At 36.9% G+C, this 17,950-nt stretch overlaps 1 protein-coding gene across 4 annotated transcripts in view; it reads left to right on the top strand.

The window, feature by feature from the left end:
• The window catches only part of dennd5a (DENN/MADD domain containing 5A), a 63,219-nt gene that overhangs the window by 7,283 nt on the left and 37,986 nt on the right, over positions 1-17,950 (top strand). For 2 of the 4 annotated variants that reach the window (XM_077201670.1, XM_077201668.1), the window contains exons 2-3: positions 16,402-16,473; positions 17,051-17,160. In XM_077201670.1, the coding sequence (XP_077057785.1) occupies positions 16,402-16,473; positions 17,051-17,160 (182 nt within the window). The remainder of the gene's footprint in view (positions 1-16,401; positions 16,474-17,050; positions 17,161-17,950) is intronic. The other 2 variants (XM_077201671.1, XM_077201669.1) reach the window with 1 other exon arrangement.

Below are 17,950 nucleotides of genomic sequence, written 5' to 3'. Positions count from 1 at the left end.
ACACTGAACTCAAGAGTCATTCTAGAATGATTCATTCTTTCCAAGTAGAGCTATTCAAGTCATCTGGTGAAATTGTTTTTATATCGCAATATATATCGCAGAAAAATCAAATATCGCAATGTCATTTTTTTACCAATATCGTGCAGCCCTACTGTAAATTCTGTGGGCCTTCAATTGCAGGACTGTCCAAATTTGTAACTGCGTCAAAACAATTCAGACACGAATCATTGAAGCTTCACAATGACATATTATATTTATTTTACTTTTCCTTAAGAGTTCAGAAGTCTGCCCATCTGTGCCAACCATAGCATGGTGAAATCCAAAAGAAATTAATTTAGCACTTTATTGTGTCGGCTACTGTATTTTCTATTGCAGTAAATCTATCCCAACCATTTTTAAAGAAAACAAGAAGGCATGTGTTTTAAAAGATGGAGAGTAAAATAAAAAGCACATCTGTATGCAATACAGTTTCACTATTGGTCATTATTATCCAGAGCGGCTTACTATATAAATAATTTGTGCGACCAAATCATGTTTTGCGCTAGTAACTGAAAAAGTTAGTAGCGCAAGTGCCACCAGTGGAAAATGTTAGTGTAGTTCCCTGCACAGGGCGCTTTCCAGGACTGATCCCGGCAATGTTACTAGGTCCCCATCCCGGCATCGACCCCGGGACGTGTTTGCGTTCACACAGAAGGCACTGTAGCAATTTTACAGCAATTTCCCGGGATCAACGCGCTGTGAGAAAAGAGCTTTGGTGTGATTAGCTGATTTGTCAGCAGTATTTCAATACACCATAGTTGCATTGTTTGCTGTGGTCGATTGTTTACTGAATGTTTTAATTTCAAGCAAGCAGAAAATGCATTCAGTTGATTTAAACATAGTGGCGTTAAGCTGCTTATGCCTTTCTCATGAGTCTGTTTTCTCAGCTCTTGTTTACATCTGAAGGGCTGTGCTGCATCACATGACCACAGCTTAAAGGGGTAGTTCATCATTTACTCACCCTCATGTCGTTCCTGACTTTCATTTTTTCTGAGGAACACAAAAGAAGATATTTTGAAGTGTGTTGATAAGTTTTAGAAACCACTGACTTCCATTGTATAGCCTAAACAGAAAACACTGTCTGTTTCTAAATCTTTTTTTGTTCCACCCTTTAATGCGCTGCGTTTTGTTGAACCGTTATTTTAGCTCGTATTTTTCCATCATTTGTATTTAATGGATTCTGATGAAGACTCTTGAGAAAAGTGCTCCACATGGGCCGGTGAGCATCCCGTGACCCTTTCCGATACGCTCTTCCCATTGGCGATGGGAATGCTGTGCATTGCTGAAGAGTTAGCAAATCTTTTGGCATGGATGCAGAAAATAAGAGCCATTGTCATTCCTTGCATTTCTCTGTTGGGCCAGACGGTAGAGCCTGATTTAGCAGTAATGAAAAACATCCATTAGACCGTTGAAAGTGGGTCACTGTTGCACTCAAGAAGGTTTAAGAGCACCAATTTTTTCAGTGAACGTCTGATATGTTGCCCTCCTTAAATTTGTGCTTTAATGAGGACAAAGCAGAATAAGTCAAGTCAAGTCAAATATATTTATATAGCGCTTTTCACAATACAGATTGTATCAAAGCTGCTTCACAGTATCAATCAAAACAACTTAATGTTTGTTTATTACTGGAAAAAAGACATCCAAGTTTGGTAGAGCTGATCAATGGTATGATTGGTTAATTAATTTGAATATCCCCAACTGATAAGTTTCTACCCAAGATAAATATTTATCTTGGGTAGAAAAAAAATCTTAGTGTGTATCTTTAACTAATTTAGTTATCATAGTCAGTAATGATGCTAAAGTACATAAAACTTGCTTCATTGAAATGACTTTCAGTTCATTAAGTGAGTCGGATAATGATTCAGGAACCGCTCCAATGGATTCAGTGAGTTCATTCAATAAAGGATCTGTCAGACTGAATCAGACTAGTAGCCTAACTTTAGATAAAATCCACGCAGAGATTCTGGAAAATAGACTGATAATGTGTCCCGGGATCGTTTGATTTTGGTACATTTACACTGCCAGTGATTTTCTGCAATCTGTGAGTGTGCTCACACACATCCCGGAAAGACACAAGAAACCATGCTCTTACATTTTTTTTTTCTGATTCGTTCATAAAGTAGCGCATCGCGCACCATTCCACTTTGCTTGCGATCGATCTCAGCTTCAGCGTCGTCTCTAACACACCCTTCACCACATTGGTCCTGCGTTTTTGTTCACGCAGGGCGTGTTTCGGGACTGATCCCAGCAATGTTACTAGGTCTCCATCCAGGGATCAATCCTGGGTAGTGTTTGCAATTGAACACTCACACATAATGCACTCTAGCAATTGAATGGCAATTTTCTGGGATCACCGCTCTGTGTGTAAAGGTCTAAAGAGTCATTTGACTGAGAAACTGGCTCATAAAACACTGGTCACCCTTTTTTTTTCATGTAGCCTGCGAGGACAATTAATAGAAAGTAAAGATGCACGATTAATCATTAAAAGATCCCAATCACAATTTAAACATGTGTGATTGTTGTCACCGCCCCAAAAAAATGACTACTTAATGACATATAACCTTTGACAAGCACAATCACACCACAAACATTCAGATCTGCGTTGGTGTTGCCACTGATCCAGAGAAAGCAGTTTTCATGTGTAGGTATTAAACAGTCTTTTCAACCACAATCACAGAATTATCACAGAAGTACGGGGGCAAAATTTTATAGTTCTGAATCTGATATAACACTGATGTCTATGGTAGGGATCAAAATAGAGTAAATCACCTTTTGAAAGTAACTCGAAAGTAACAAATAAACGTTGTATCAATTACATTGTTACATCAGTAGGTGGTGAAAAGTGACTGTTAAAAAATGTCATTGAATCATTCATTCGAGAGATTCGTTTAAAAACGCTGATTAATCCAGTAAAGAAACAAGTCATAGAATCATTCATTCAAAGAGATGGAAAAAAAAGTAAATTATATATATATATTTTTTTAATAGACTGCAGCAATTAACATTGTATCAGAACCTCTAATAAATGCAGTTATTTTTATCTATTCATAATCATGTGAGAATCATGATCTCTATTTAAAAAAATAAATTATTCTGACTTGATCTGGAATCGTGTAGCTCTAATAGAAAGACGTTTTGTCACAGCAAGCTCACAGATTGGGCAAAAATAATAATTTTTCCTTTGCGCTTGAGATTCAGAAAAGCATTCCCTGAAATGCTGGATTGGATACAAATCATGTCTTCAAATTTTTTGAATAAGCACTATGTAAAATAAGTGTTAATTTAGTCTCATTTTATCTACTGAGAAACTCGTAGAGATCTAGCTCTGATTGTGATCTTGAGTGTATTTGTGGCATCAGAAAACCGTTTTTGCGGTCATAAAACGTTTTTAAATCTTGGACCAAGGATGCATCTGATCCTGTTAGGGATGAGTCGCGATCTTCGAATAGTCGAACTGCGTTCGAAATTCGATCGTAAAATTACTTTTTCGAATATCGTTATATTTTCGCGCAATTCCAATGTGTCATAATTGACGGCGCGCCAACTGTCACAGATCGCGCAGCAGGGTATTTTCCTGTCGGGGACACAAAGTGTCACTAACATGAATGAAACCCCCTACTGCGCGATAGGATACCAGTGATTTATATAGTGTAAACAAACAACAGAAGAAGAGCACGGTGAACGTTAACTCTGCGCCCAACAGAGCTGGGTAGTAACCTTTTACTGTCTATGGTAGTAACCGTCTACAAAGTAGGCTACATTTACTTCCTTACGTTGGGGCGACGTTCCTCTCGTTACTTTATTTTACTGCAATACATGCTGTTAAATGCATCGTTTATTCCAAGCGCGCTGCATCTTTTTTATGGGCATGAGCGATGCTCAATTCACAAATGAATCACTCTTTTGAGTCGATTCTGTTCAAAGACTTCATCAAACAGAAGAACTGTCTAAATCGGTTCGCAAATCAGTTTGAATGGTCTGTTCAGTTTCCTGCACGCACTGAATCCTCCGATGCGCTTTCAATTCACACTCGGAGTCGTAACAGGAAGATGTAAGAACATCAAGAGCGTTGGATGAAGTGGCCGTGGATCTACAGTTTAGTCTAGTGAAAGCAAATCTGCAAATGCATCATATTTTTGCCAGCGATGAAGGTCTAGTTGAACATCTTCGTATGATGTCTGTGAATGAATGATTCCACAGGACGATACATTCGAGTTAATTTCATTCAGGTAATACAATTTACAACAGATTATTACGCGATGATAGAACCACTACAAGTATGATGACATTATCCGTTTTTTGAACATGTTAATAAGCTACATTAAATAAGCTACCATTGTCCACAGTTTATGAAATGAACACCCGCATCCCGCGGTAATGTGTGTGTATTGCGCAGTGGCATCACACGAATAGTTTTGATTGAAACTAATTTGTTTAAAAAGTAGGCTATTGCAGTAACAAGGCAGGTTCGCATAAAATCATTATGACATATGACATTATTTTTTTATCTAACGAGCATCTGGTTTGGCGATGCAAAAACAGACTGTCGTGCTTATTTTATTTTTTTTTCTATGTTAACTATGTTAAAAAACGCCGAAAACATGGTACTTGTTCAATTAATAAACAGTTTGTTTGATGACAAATCGCTAAAGATGAAATTGGCCCCCCTTTCTGTCATTGTTAGTGTGCGTTTTTTTTTTTTTTTTTTTTGGATTTTCGAACTATAATTGGCTTTTGCTCCTCGATTTTCGAATGCCATTTTTGGCAGAAATTCACATCCCTAGATTCTGTTCTTGTATATAAAAAGCTGTTCTGTAAGCAACCCTTTCTGTGTGGTTTCATGTCTATGACCTTTTTGAGTGAACTTTTGTGTGTATGTTCTCATTTCCAGTACCATTCGTTCTTTGCTATTAGCATCACATTCACAAACAGAGCAAGAATGACAAGAAGAATGCAGTTTGCACAGATGTGTTTCCTCTACACATTAAATGGCAGTGTGAATCGTTTAGACAAACACATATTTTTGAAGTGTTTAGAGACTGACGAAGTTGACGGACGTCTCCCTGTAACTTATCACGTCACCAATGCTAACCGATACTTAATACGGCTCTGACATTTCCTCATAGTTTTACTTAATTGTCTTTCTTTGTTCTTTCCCTTTTTAAAAAAGTACATTGTACCTAAACATGTGTTTTTTGATGCAAGTTCATAGCAAGTAAAGACACCTAATATTAAGTGTGACCAAAAAAAACATATCTTCTGTTATATCATTGATCAAATGAAAGCTGCTAATTGGGGTGCAGAATATAAAGTCCAGTTTTTATCCTCTTTTCGTGTTGCTTTTGCATAAAACTGCAGTAGTTTCATGTGCAAAGTTTGTGACAAAACCCTCTTTTATTCCCAATGACGGGGCACAGGGTGAGGGCTTCATTAGCATATGCATGAGAGGCCCTGCTGGCAGAGCATTTTGATTGGCTGGGTGCATCATCAGGCCTCAGTACACTGAGGACGGCAGCTGGGCTCGACACACACTCACACACATACCGATTTAAACACTTTCCCCTAGGAGTTTCCCATGCACCCCGTGTCTTGAGCTCTTTCTCAATGACATCACTATTAAAGAGCGCTCCTTTGAGCTCCTCGCACTCTGATTAGTCATTAATCTCATGTGAATGATAAAGACGTTTTAAGAGAAGCTTTATTGAATCATTTTTAAGCTGCATTGAGAACACAATAACTAAACATCCATGTAAAGTCATGAAATTCTGTGATTTGAATATACCGTAAATTCCTAAACTGGTTTAACTGTATCTTGCACGCACAATTTAAAGATGTGTGACTGCTCAATTAAAGCCGTTTTGAAGCAGTCCAGCTCTAGCTGTTTCGAGCTACACCATTTAATTACATAAATTAGTCACACTTGTCTTTAACCCTGTGTAGAGTCTGTTTGTTCCTGTGTAAAAATGAGCTAATTTCTTTCTTCCTGTTGGCGCAGAGGAACACAGTGTTGTTAGCATGTTTATTTTAACCTTGCATGCATGTTGCTGAATAGCCTGAGGTTGCACTGCAGAAAAAGAAGCTCACCATGAATCTCCACTGTGCCACAATGGTCTTGATTCATTCTTTAACAATTAAACACCTCTACTGCACCTGTACACCTCATCCCATGTGCGTAAAAAAATAAAAAATAAGGTCTCACTTTTTATTTAAAGGGATTGTTCACCCAAAAATAAAAATTCTGTCAGTAATTTCTCACCCTCATGTTGTTCCAACCCCGTAAGACCTTCGTTCATCTTCTGAACACGAATTAAGATATTTTTGATTAAATCTGAGTGATGGATCACTCCTCCATAGGCTTCTAAGGGATTGAAACTTGCCGGCCCCAAAAAGTTATTAAAGATATCGTTAAAATAGTCCAAGTGACTACAGTGGCTCAATCTTAAATTTATCAAGCGACGAGAATACTTTTAGTGCGCAAAACCCCCCAAAAATAACGACTTTATTTCAACTATTCATGTCCTTCTCTGTGGGCCTCTAGTCAGTTAACTTAGTGCGATTGCGTAGAGCTACGTCACACGGAGGCTCACTATTGGCCGACGCTGGTCATGTGTGTGATGCGTGTGACGTACAACACAGAAGCTTACGCTATTACACTAGTGAACTGACTCGAGGCCCACAGAGAATGAAATGAATAGTTGAAATAAAGTTGTTATTTTTGTTGTTTTTGCGCACAAAAAGTATTCTCGTCGCTTTATAAACTTAAGATTGAGCCACTGTAGTCACTTGGACTATTTTAACGATGTCTTTAATAACTTTTTGCGGCCGGCAAGTTTCAATCCCTTAGAAGCCTATGGAGGAGTGATCCAGCTCTCAGATTTAATCACAAATATCTTAATTCGTGTTCAGAAGATGAACGAAGGTCTTACGGGTTTGGAAAAACATGAGGTAGAGAAATTACTGACAGAATTTTCATTTTTGGGTGAACTATCCCTTTAAGCCTAAATTCAATCTGTTCATCATGTTGTAATTGGAATATGCTTTATTTAAATGTCTGGTAACACTTTATTTTTATTGTCACTTTTGAACATTCTGTTGACTATGAGTAACAAGCGATCGTGTCTCTTCAGAAAATTTGGACTAAACCGCTCAATTCATATGGATTAGGTTTACGATCTTTTTGAAGCGCCAAAGTGGTGTCAATGGAGGGACAGAAAGCTCTCAGATTTCATCAAAAGATCTTCATTTGTGTTCTCAAGATGAACAAAAGTCTTACAGGTTTTGAACAACATGAGGGTTAGTAATTAATGACAGAATTTTCATTTTTGGATGAACTATCCCTTTAACCTACTCATACTCCCAAACCTGTCCCTAACCTTACCCGTATCCCACCTCAATAGCAGCACAAGTGTTATGCAATACAACATCAACACAATAAGTAAATTTTTTTTTATGTAAGTACATTGTTGTTAAAGATCCCTAATACAAAGGGGGACCAAAAGGGAAAACACTAGCTATGTTTCTATCCAAAGTTGCGAATTTAACTTGGAATATTTGAGTATGTTTAAGATGTGCGGGGGTGAAGAGACTGAACATGTGGGACCGCTCTCAGCTGTTCGGATATGTTTGTTTCAGCAGCGAATTGTCACAGGAAAACGTCATCTGCCATCTGTTACTCTAAAACGAATTTGCTCTTTTTGTGTCGCTTTCTTTGCTCACACAGATGTAGGCTCACTCTTCCTTTCTTTCAGGCGCTTCACATATAGAACCTCTGAAGGGATTCATTGTATGGATTTAGTTTTAATCATTTAGTTTAGTTTTAAACATGCTTTATCACTTAACAATGAAGAAAAAAACCCTAGACATGAAAGTATTATGCAATTATTTAAGACATTTCTTGTTATATAGAACATTTTTGGCATAAAGGGTTCTTTAAAATTCAGTCAAATACAGATCCCCATTGAACCTTTGTTTCTTAGAGTGACTGTCTCTCATCCATCATCCGACACCATCGTGCTGCAAGGATCAACATTGTGTCATCATTCACATCAATCCCAGTCCAATTATTCATTAGCAGAGGCGTACAAGTGATGCATAATCAATCTGTCATTTCTCATTCATAAATTCCCAGTATGGAGCGCTGCAATGATGGCGTATTTCTGTAGGCCGAGTTTGCATCAACCTGGTTCCCTCGACAAAAAACCAATAGGAATTTTCCATTGGAGTTTTGATAATTGTAGAAAGTAAGCTCTGTGACCGACAAAACTTTGCTTCTTACATGTTTTGTTCATCATGAACACAACTTTTATGATTTTTGAAACCTAAATACGACTTAAATGAGCTATAACAAGGCTATAAATGAACGAAACGACTTATCACTATAAGCTTCCGACAACTCTTTCAGCCTTTATTTAAAACATTTTCCCTGAAAGTTTGGAAATGCAAGGGCATAATTATAAACACAATGAGTCTATGAAAGCGGACTAGTGAGTAGATGATTTTCCTGTTCAGTGTGATGACGTTTAATGTCCCCAACAACTTCTGCAGTCCCATTTAGCCACTTGTTAGCAACATCCTTTTTCAAGACAAGTGAAAGCCTTAAAAAATCCCAAGGGAGTATAAATGTATTTTGCCATAGAAAATATCTTGAGCTTGTACTTTTGTGAATACTACAGATTGTACTTAATTGCGCGTTTTTGTATCCATGTACAGTCGGATTGACAGAGGGTTATTAAGAACAATTATTGTAAGAGTAGGTTTATCACTGAAAATTGTATCATACTTTCTTTACGCTTTCTTACCTGTAAGTGACAGTGTATGTTGGGCAGAACTGACAGAACGGCAGTTTCTCTCAGTTTTTCCCCTCCTTTTGGCCCGAAACACTGTGTTCGTGGTCATCCAGTTCACTAAAACACGGAGGTTTTTCAGATTTTCCGTCGCGGCGTTCTCTTCGTATTTACGATTCTCTGCCTCCTTTAGCCTCTGCCTACATTGCGCTAGATCCTTCACTGGAAACCGGAAGTAACTTACTCCCGTTGAACGTTCACTCTTCGAATTCTTGCACCCGGGAACAATACAAGTCAGACACCATTATAACTAGTTTGCTAAGAAGTATTCCCTACTAAAGCAAGGTGATATTTGACTCTGCTAAGCATATCTATAGCAGAATGGTGGGTGTGGCCTTGGAAGGCAACATGCCCAGTGCATTATGGGTGTTGAAGTTTTCCTACCTATTTGGCAAAAGGGAAGACAGAAGCCTTTTTTCTTTGTTTTCTGTAGTCAGGTAGCACTAGGGATGGGAATTGAAAACCGGTTCTACTCGAGAGTTTTTGATCCATCGATATTGTATGCCCTCAACGTTAATGAATCCTCTTATCGATGCTCCTGCTCCGAGTCCCAGCCATAATATAAAGACCGTGAACTCATAACTGTCCCTTTTGTCCTTTATCGAGCACCATAGCGCGGCGTCCTGCGCATCTGTGGGTCATGACATCAAAGCGATTTGAGCAAAGGAGGGAATCTTGGAGAGGAAGAGACTAAAACTTAAGGTGCAACTTTTTGAGCAATGTTGCTGGGCAATCTTGCCGAGCGATTGTTGCTTGGGCACTTTCCCATTGAAAATGGGCAATACATTTCTATCTGTATAATTTAGATCGGTTGTGGGCCCTGTGTCTCATCTGGTTGCACATTGCCCAAAAAGTTGCCCTGTGTATCATCACCTTAAGAGACTAAATCTAAAACTTGTCTTTCTTTTACTAAACGAGACGAAAATGATGCCGTTTGCAATAACTGCAAGGCTGTTATTTTGTATAAGGGTGCAAATACAAGCAACATGCTTAAACATATATCTAGGGTACTAAATTGTGTAAGTACTAAAAAAGTGTTTTTGATCCGCTGCGTACAACTGCCCAAGCTAGCAGCACCGTAACCTCCATTGAACTGGGTAATGTAATGTTAAATATCACTGGCGTCTTACAAATAACAGGCATGTTCTACGAAAACACTGTATTATGTGTAACTATTCCATCCCTGTTTTTATAGAGGATAGTTTTAATTCTATACTGTATTTAAAGAGTTTCTGACCCGTATGCTTGTTTATTTATTTTGTAAATCTTATTTATCTATTCAGTTTGCTTACTCAAGTGTAGGCTTTAAAACAAATAAAACCACTTGTTTTTTTGTCGAAAAAGCATACGACTACTTTTTTCCACACAGTGCTATCAGGGGCCGATAAAAGAATCGGTAAAGAATCGGATCGATAAGAAGAATCGTCAGTGGCATTGATACTGATAAAATCTTATCAATTCCCATCCCCAGGTAGCACTGATTTCAAAAAAACGTTTCGCCTTTCTACTGAATAGGCAGCCAAGTTTTATTGAAAGCCCATTTTGCCAGCGTTGAAGGATGATGGAAACGCTTGCTTGTTTACGGGTTTTGGCCAATGAAAACACGTCATGCCCGCAACACTCTATTGGGGTTTCTTTTCAGTATTTTTCCTGCAGCTGTTAAACTTTAGATGACTAGTCACAGCAGTATCCCTTTAAAATCATGCTAACGGTTACTGCTGATACTTCAGGGCCCGTCACTGCTGGTTTAGATGTATTAATGTTGTCTTCCCCGTCTCCAGTGGGCATCACTAACACGCTCTCCTCCTCACAGACCTCATGCATTCACGTCAGGCTCGTGTCCTCGGGCTGTTCTCTGGCCAACAGACCCAAAGCTTTCAGACACCGCTCAGAAGTTCTTCATAAGAGAAAGTTCATCTCTCCCCTCTTAGCTTAGAAACATGAAAACTGTGTGTGTGTACTATAAATCAAAAAGCATCGTTATAGTCCAGCTTTCTTCTACGATTATAGCTAATTAAAAGCATTTTTTTATTTTTCAAAGGAAATAATTGGTAAAATCACCATAAAATCAAAATTGACCGTTCTTATTTTTTATGGAATATTGAATTGTTTATAATAATTGATTGATGACACATCAGTATTTTTTATTTTTTTATTCATGTGTGCCCTCCCAATAATCAAAATAACGACATTGATCCAATTATCCGACGGACAGAATAAAGTCCCGCCCTTCATTTTTTTCATTTTTTACTTTTATTTTGTGTTTTCAATGTATGAATGACTGTGCGTAGGCCTGACCCGATAACACATTTTGCTGGACGATAAATTGTCCAAAAAAAATGATTGCGATAAACGATAATATTGATAATAAACGATAATATTGTCGTTCTGAGACCATTTTCATCTAAAATAATGATAATGGCATAATAATGCAGGTACACTTTTTCAAAGATCAATAAACTTTTATTTCTAAAGACTATTTAAATGGACAAAACAACCAAAAACATTAAAAGCAATGGACTCTCAGTCTCTGTTAACAAAAAATGCACTTACCAATGTGTGACTTACGTTCACACTGAGAATCATATGCATCATGTAGTGTGTGAGCATGCGTCTCATATGAGTATGTGCGCTAGTTTGTGTGTGTGTGTGCGCGCTCGCGTCTCATATGAGTATGTGCGTGGAGAGTTTGTGTGCGCGTGCATCTCGTGTGTGTAGAGTTTGCGTGTATGTGCGTGAGCGACTTTAGGTGTGTCATTGTGCATTTCATATGTATTTGTTTGAGCATTCAGCAGTATACATGTATGTTTGACTACTTAGTATATGTGTATGCAAGTGTTTGTATGCAATATGTGTGTGTGTGTGTGTGTGTGTGTGTGTGTGTGTGTGTGTGTGTGAGAATGAAGTTTGGTTTAACCCCTAGACGGCGCCTCATATGAGGGAGAGAGAGAGAGACGAGCGAGAGGTAGTGCTGCGCGAATGCGCTACGGCGCTCTGCAATCAAATACGATTTTAAATAGGCTCAGTAAAAAAAAGAATAATCATTTTTAAAAAAACATTCGAAAATCAACGTGTGACAGAGAGTTGTCATCCAGTCTCTTTGGTAGAGAGAGAGAGAGAGAGAGAGACGAGGAAAACAAACAAGCATGCAAATGGAAATTATAGCGGCCGGAAAAATTATCGAGCTCATTTTTTTTTATCGTGCGATTAATTGATTTATTGATTATCGCGACAGGCCTAACTGTGTGGTTTGTTGAACCAATTATTTTAATGTGGTTGCTTTGGCATTTTTCTGCTTTTCCCCAAATGAAGTAAGAAATTAGGTCTGGTTTGTTTTTCTAAATCACTGACCTTTCCAAAAACCACAGTGTGTTTTCACCTCGGACAGTGTGTTTTCCCCTCCGCATCATTTTATGGCTCTGATGCTCTTTGTAAAAGTACCACAGCTTTTGTACAGGGGGCATTTCATGAAAAAAATGCCAAACATATTAATCACTTTTTTTTTGTAAATCATTTTTTCAAATATAAATAAAATACAATTGTAAGGTACAGACTCTGATTGTTATAGATTTAAAAAAAAAACTTAAATAGAAAAAGAAAACCGAAAGGTTGAACCGCTGTACCATTAATAATATATTTGGGTCCCTGGTGTTTATTGTGGTTTTGAATGTGTCTCCTTGTGCTCTTGCTGATGTTTATTTTGTTTGTTTACATCACCGGTGCTTTTCACCGCGGCCTTGTTGGTCTGTTTGCAGTTCATAATATCTAAAGCTTGTTTGCTGTTGACAAAATGATGAGCGTTTAGTTTTCAGTGGCTTGCCGTTTAGCTCATCCTCACTTGAACTCGGGCCTTTTGTGCCGACAGACCCATGACTGAAACAAATCATGTGTGAGGTGCTGGCAGAGAATTAACAAGGCAGATGAACCATGACCAAGTGTTTTCATTCATTCATCAGAGCTGATTGCTTTTGTCCGCTCCGCGTGTGACACTGCCTCTGAAATCATGTTCAGGTTATTAGAAAGAAAGTCCTTCATTGTGTCACTGTGCAATGATTCTGGTGTGACTGTGAGTTTTACGTGGACGTTGATGGATACTGGTGACCACAGTTTGCTGGCAGTAGCTGTTTTGGTGAAGTGAAATGGATTTGATACATTTCTACAATAAAACAGAACTTCATATGGTTAACATTTTGATTTATATATGCTTTTATATTGAATATAAAGGGGCCATTTACATGCTTTTTATAAAGTGTCGAAGTGTATATTAATGGTAGTAAACTGTACAAATAACTGTATAATAATGTTTTATTTTTTTTATTAAATTGGTTTCAGTTAATGCAAGAATATTTCAATCCAGAGTTTGCAGAATTTTCGGTGCATTTTTACATAAAAAATGAGCAAAATGGATATTCTGCCAAAAAAAGAAGAAGTAAAGACTCGCATCCTATTTGAATTATCCCTTTAATTATGCTACATTTTCCCCCAAAACATATATAAAAATTTTAAGTCCATAAACGGGTTAGGAATTCAGCCTTTTTTATCGTATCACTAATAATTGTATTTTTTCCATTGGTGCATTTAAAAAAAAGTTGTTGCTACTTTAGATATTCAGTGCAGAGGTTTCAGTTTGATCTACATGACAAATAATGCATGACATTAATTTAGAAAACACCAAAGTTTAATTTTGATTGATTTGATTTGATACATTTGTGATAAAATTTCTATATAGACTTATTGCACATATGAATCTGTTTTAGTTTGTCTTGCGGGATGGCCACATTATCACTTCAAATATACTTACATTTTCAATACATTAATGGTCTATCATCATTTATTCTTACATGCATCATGTCAAACAGCAGTCACATCAAATCTTAACCTTCATTAAGCAGGAAAACGTCTTGTTTGGGTCTTTTGAACTTAATCCTATTGAAGGGAAAGGAGATACTTAAAAAATCCTCATAATAACTGGTCAATAATTTCTTCTTAACGGTCATGATAAATAAAAAAAGAATGCAAGAATCTGTTTTTTCAGTTTTTTATTTCCTTTATTTCGTTTAGCTATTTCTTGTAGTGAGAGTAGAAAATGAAATACTCTTTTAATAATTTAATCTTTTGACCATCCACACGTGTTTGCTTCACACGCTTTATATATAACATTCCCAAGGTTTCTAGTGTATACATACTGTACTATTTTTATTCTAGTTCTCAACAGAATCTCATATTTCATTTTTACAGATATCATAATGATGTCAAGTGCAAAGAGAAAAAGAACTTGCATGGAAACAAGATTCTCATGGAAGATGCCAGATCAGAAACATTAATAAAGAATAGAATAAAATCCATAATTTAACAGCACACTACATATTGTAGTATGCTTTCATATGGTCATATCGTTTTAGTTCGACACTGACAGAGTTTAAAACAGCCTAGTGTTTGTGTTGAGTAATTCCACACATTCCTGACCTTATTTCTGTTGTGATCCCAGACCAGTGAAACTACCGGATCTGATTTGTATCTCATCCTTTAAATGCCGCACATCTATGAACTCTTCAACACACGCTCTCTCTGAAGATCGGCGACAAATAAACACGTTCTTGCCCTGAACACATTCCTCAGGGAAATATCCTTCAGAGACACGTCTATTCTTGTTGCATCAAGGCTGTATTTATTGTCTGACGCAGGTTAACAGATCTTAAATTGTCCCTGATATGGAAGCTGAAGAGATTTTACTGTGTGACATTCATGTTTGCACACACTGCCTTCAGCCTCCGCTGTTTCAACATGCCGTGTGTAATGTGTGTGACAGCGAGTAAAGCTCAAACACACGGTGAATCTCCACAACAGTGGACAGAACGCAACGAGCTTTCAAGGCATTTTTAAGTTAGACCATTTTTAATTTTTACATATTACATATTATTACACATCTCAACTGATATACATCATTTTTTTCTTAAAGGTCATAATAAAATTGCAGGAATCTGTTATTTCACTTTGAAAAAGTTGTAAGATAATCGTTTTTCTCTTTTACCTGTTAAACGCTTTAATTATTTTTTTCAATGTTTTTGAAAGAAGTCTCATGCACACTAGGGCTGCATTTATTTAATAAAAAATACAATAAAAAACAGTAATGTTGTGAATTATTAGTATTGTTATTATTACAATAAAAAAAAAATCTGTTGTAATATATTTTATGTAATTTATTCCGGTGATCATTACTCCAGTCGTCAGTGTCACCTGATCCTTCTATATGATGATTTGGTGCTCAAGAATTTTTTTTTTATTTTTTATTATTATCAATGTTTTTTCTGCTTAACATTTGTTTGTGGAGATAACGATACCATTCAAAAAGTTTTAAAGGTAACACCTTACAATGAGGTTTCATTATTGAACATGAAATAATAATGAACTGCATTTCTACAGCATGTATTAATCTTTGTTAATGTTAATTTCAACATTTACTCATGCATTAATAAAATCAAAAGTTGTATTTGTTAACATTAGTTAATGCACTGTGAACTAACATGAACAAACAACGAACAGCTGGATTTTTATTAACTAACGTTAAAGATTAACAAATGTTTTGCTCATTGTTTAGTTCATGTTAGTTAACAAATCAAACCTTATTGTAAAGTGTTACCGATTTAAAAAAAGACAGAAATCAATACTTTTATTCATCAAGGATGCATTAAATTGATCAAAAGTGACAGTGAAGAGATTTATAACGCTACAAAGGTTTTCTATTTAATCAGCATATAATATTGATTTCTGAAGGATCATGTGACACTGAAAGCTGGAGTAATGATGCTGAAAATTCAGCTTTGATCACAGGAATAAATGAGATTTTTAAATATATTAAATTATCTTAATTTGTAATAATATTTCACAACATTGCTGTTTTTATTGCATCTTTGATAAATAAAAAAAATGCAGCCTTGGTGAGCATAAGGGACATCTTTAAAAAAAACATAAAGAAATTGTGAAGTTTTCAAACTTTTGATTACTGTATTTCTTGTAGTGACAGTTAAAAAGAAAATACTAAAACTAGTTAACATTTCCACAACGATGGGCAGAACACAACAGAATTGATCAGATGTTTCAAGACATTAAGTGAAACTAAATATATCTTTAATGAATATGTTGCCTGAAAACATTTTTTAAAAAGAACTCAAAAGCGGCTAAAGGAAACAATGTTATTTTTGTTTTACTTTTTTTATTTGATGTGTTTTTAATTTGTCATTTTACAAATATTTTAAACATGAAATCAAATTGTTTTAAATGTATATGTATTAAATTAAATTAAAATGTATTGATTTAACACACACATTTAAATAAGATATAAATAAGGCTTAAACTTTATTTTGAAAATAGTAAATTGATAATTGATTTCCCAATTTAATTTTTTAAGCGGCACTCCTAGCCCTCCATAATGAATGGTGTTCTCTATGAGTAACGAGTGACTAATACTCTCAGCCTCCTCATGTAAGTGATTAATTACACTGTTTTATCTGTTGTGTAGCTTTATGCCAGTATATACAGGCTACTAGATTCAGTGATGGTGCCAGAGGAAAGTTGGCGAGTGCAGACGAAGGTAACCCTCATCCCAACCTCCAATGCTCCTGTTTGTATCACAATCAACCACAGCTCGGCCTGTGCCCGCTAACCTTTAACCTTTCCACGCACTTCTTTCACAGCACCGCTGTTTGTTCGTGTGTGAGATGGCTCGTGGTCGGGTAGTTTGGGATCACTTGTTTTCCTGCCCTTTTCCCCTTCAACTCCATTTCCTGTTCCTCTCTCAGCAGCAGAAACTTATTAGCACTCCAAACCCTTTGCTTTGGTGAACTTTCGCCAAGGTTTCGCTTGGTGGGCTGCTGTAACTCCTTCACTTGGAATGATTTTCAAGGCACGTTTTTCCATGCGTGTTCCGACACTTTTCTGCTTCAACTGTTCTGGCACTTTTTTGGCTTTGACTCGGTTTGATTTTCTGTTTTCATGTGTGTTTTTCGCAACGTTCTAGACCAGCGTCTTCTTCCAGAAGAAATAAGTATATTTGTGGTTTGGTTTGCTTGAATTGCCATGAAGGTTTGAAGGTAGTTATTGAAAAAGAGCTTATCTTTTTTTGTCTTTGTATTTGTCTTTTTCTTTTTCTCTTTCTGTCTGAATCTCAGGTGAAAATTTTGAGCAGAGTCCACTGCGGAGAACTTTTAAATCTAAAGTTCTTGCGCACTATCCCGACAATGTGGAGTGGAACCCTTTTGACCAGGATGCAGTGGGAATGGTGAGTGAATATGGATTTTAACATTGGTGCCGGAAGCAAAAAAAAAGTGTGCCGGTCCTCCCCCAGAAAAATGTTACTGGAGTAAATGCCATTTCATGTTTTCTGGTGCCTTAATTAAACAAGTAAACTAAACTCCGCTTCACGTCGTGCATTAAATGCACAGCTATCCGTGGATTATCCCGCTGCTGTTTACTAGGGGTGTAACCATATTCAAACCGAACCGAAAAAACGCGATACAGAACCCACGATACGTATCGCGATTTTCTCATGGCGTACCGAACAGGCCCCGCCCCCTGATACCCCGACTCATCGGACCTCATGTCTTATGTGTACACAAGAAATTCAGTTTTGTTGCCTAACCACCATTAACACCATATAATAGCAAGCTTCATGTTTTGTTACTTTCGATAATAAGCAAGGTGTAATCTTTCAAATTCTGTCTATTTGATCACGGAATTCAAACAATAAATGCCGATGTGGCGTGACAGATCACTGTAACGTTACTAGGCTCCTCATTTCAAGCGGCAGCGCGAGTAAACGCGATCATCTTTTCCTCATTTACAGAATAAACATGAATGGACACCTGAAGGTATGTTGAAAGATACAGTATACTTACTGAAAGGCATCATAACTCGTGTAATCGCTCAATCAGTGTTTCAGCAGCGGAAAGACGTCAATAAAACAGCTTAGTTTTTCACATAGTATTATTACCTCAGCAGGAAAGTCATCCAAATGAACTCTTGCACTAAATAAATGCACTATATTAGCCTATATTAGGCTATATTTTACT

The sequence above is a fragment of the Siphateles boraxobius genome, unplaced genomic scaffold (assembly GCF_051911475.1).
Source record: "Siphateles boraxobius isolate OS27281-9 unplaced genomic scaffold, OSU_SipBor_1 48, whole genome shotgun sequence".
Classification (NCBI taxonomy): Eukaryota; Metazoa; Chordata; class Actinopteri; order Cypriniformes; family Leuciscidae; genus Siphateles; species Siphateles boraxobius.
The sequence above is the reverse complement of the archived record's forward strand: the minus strand, read 5'-3'. Positions and strand labels throughout refer to the sequence as shown.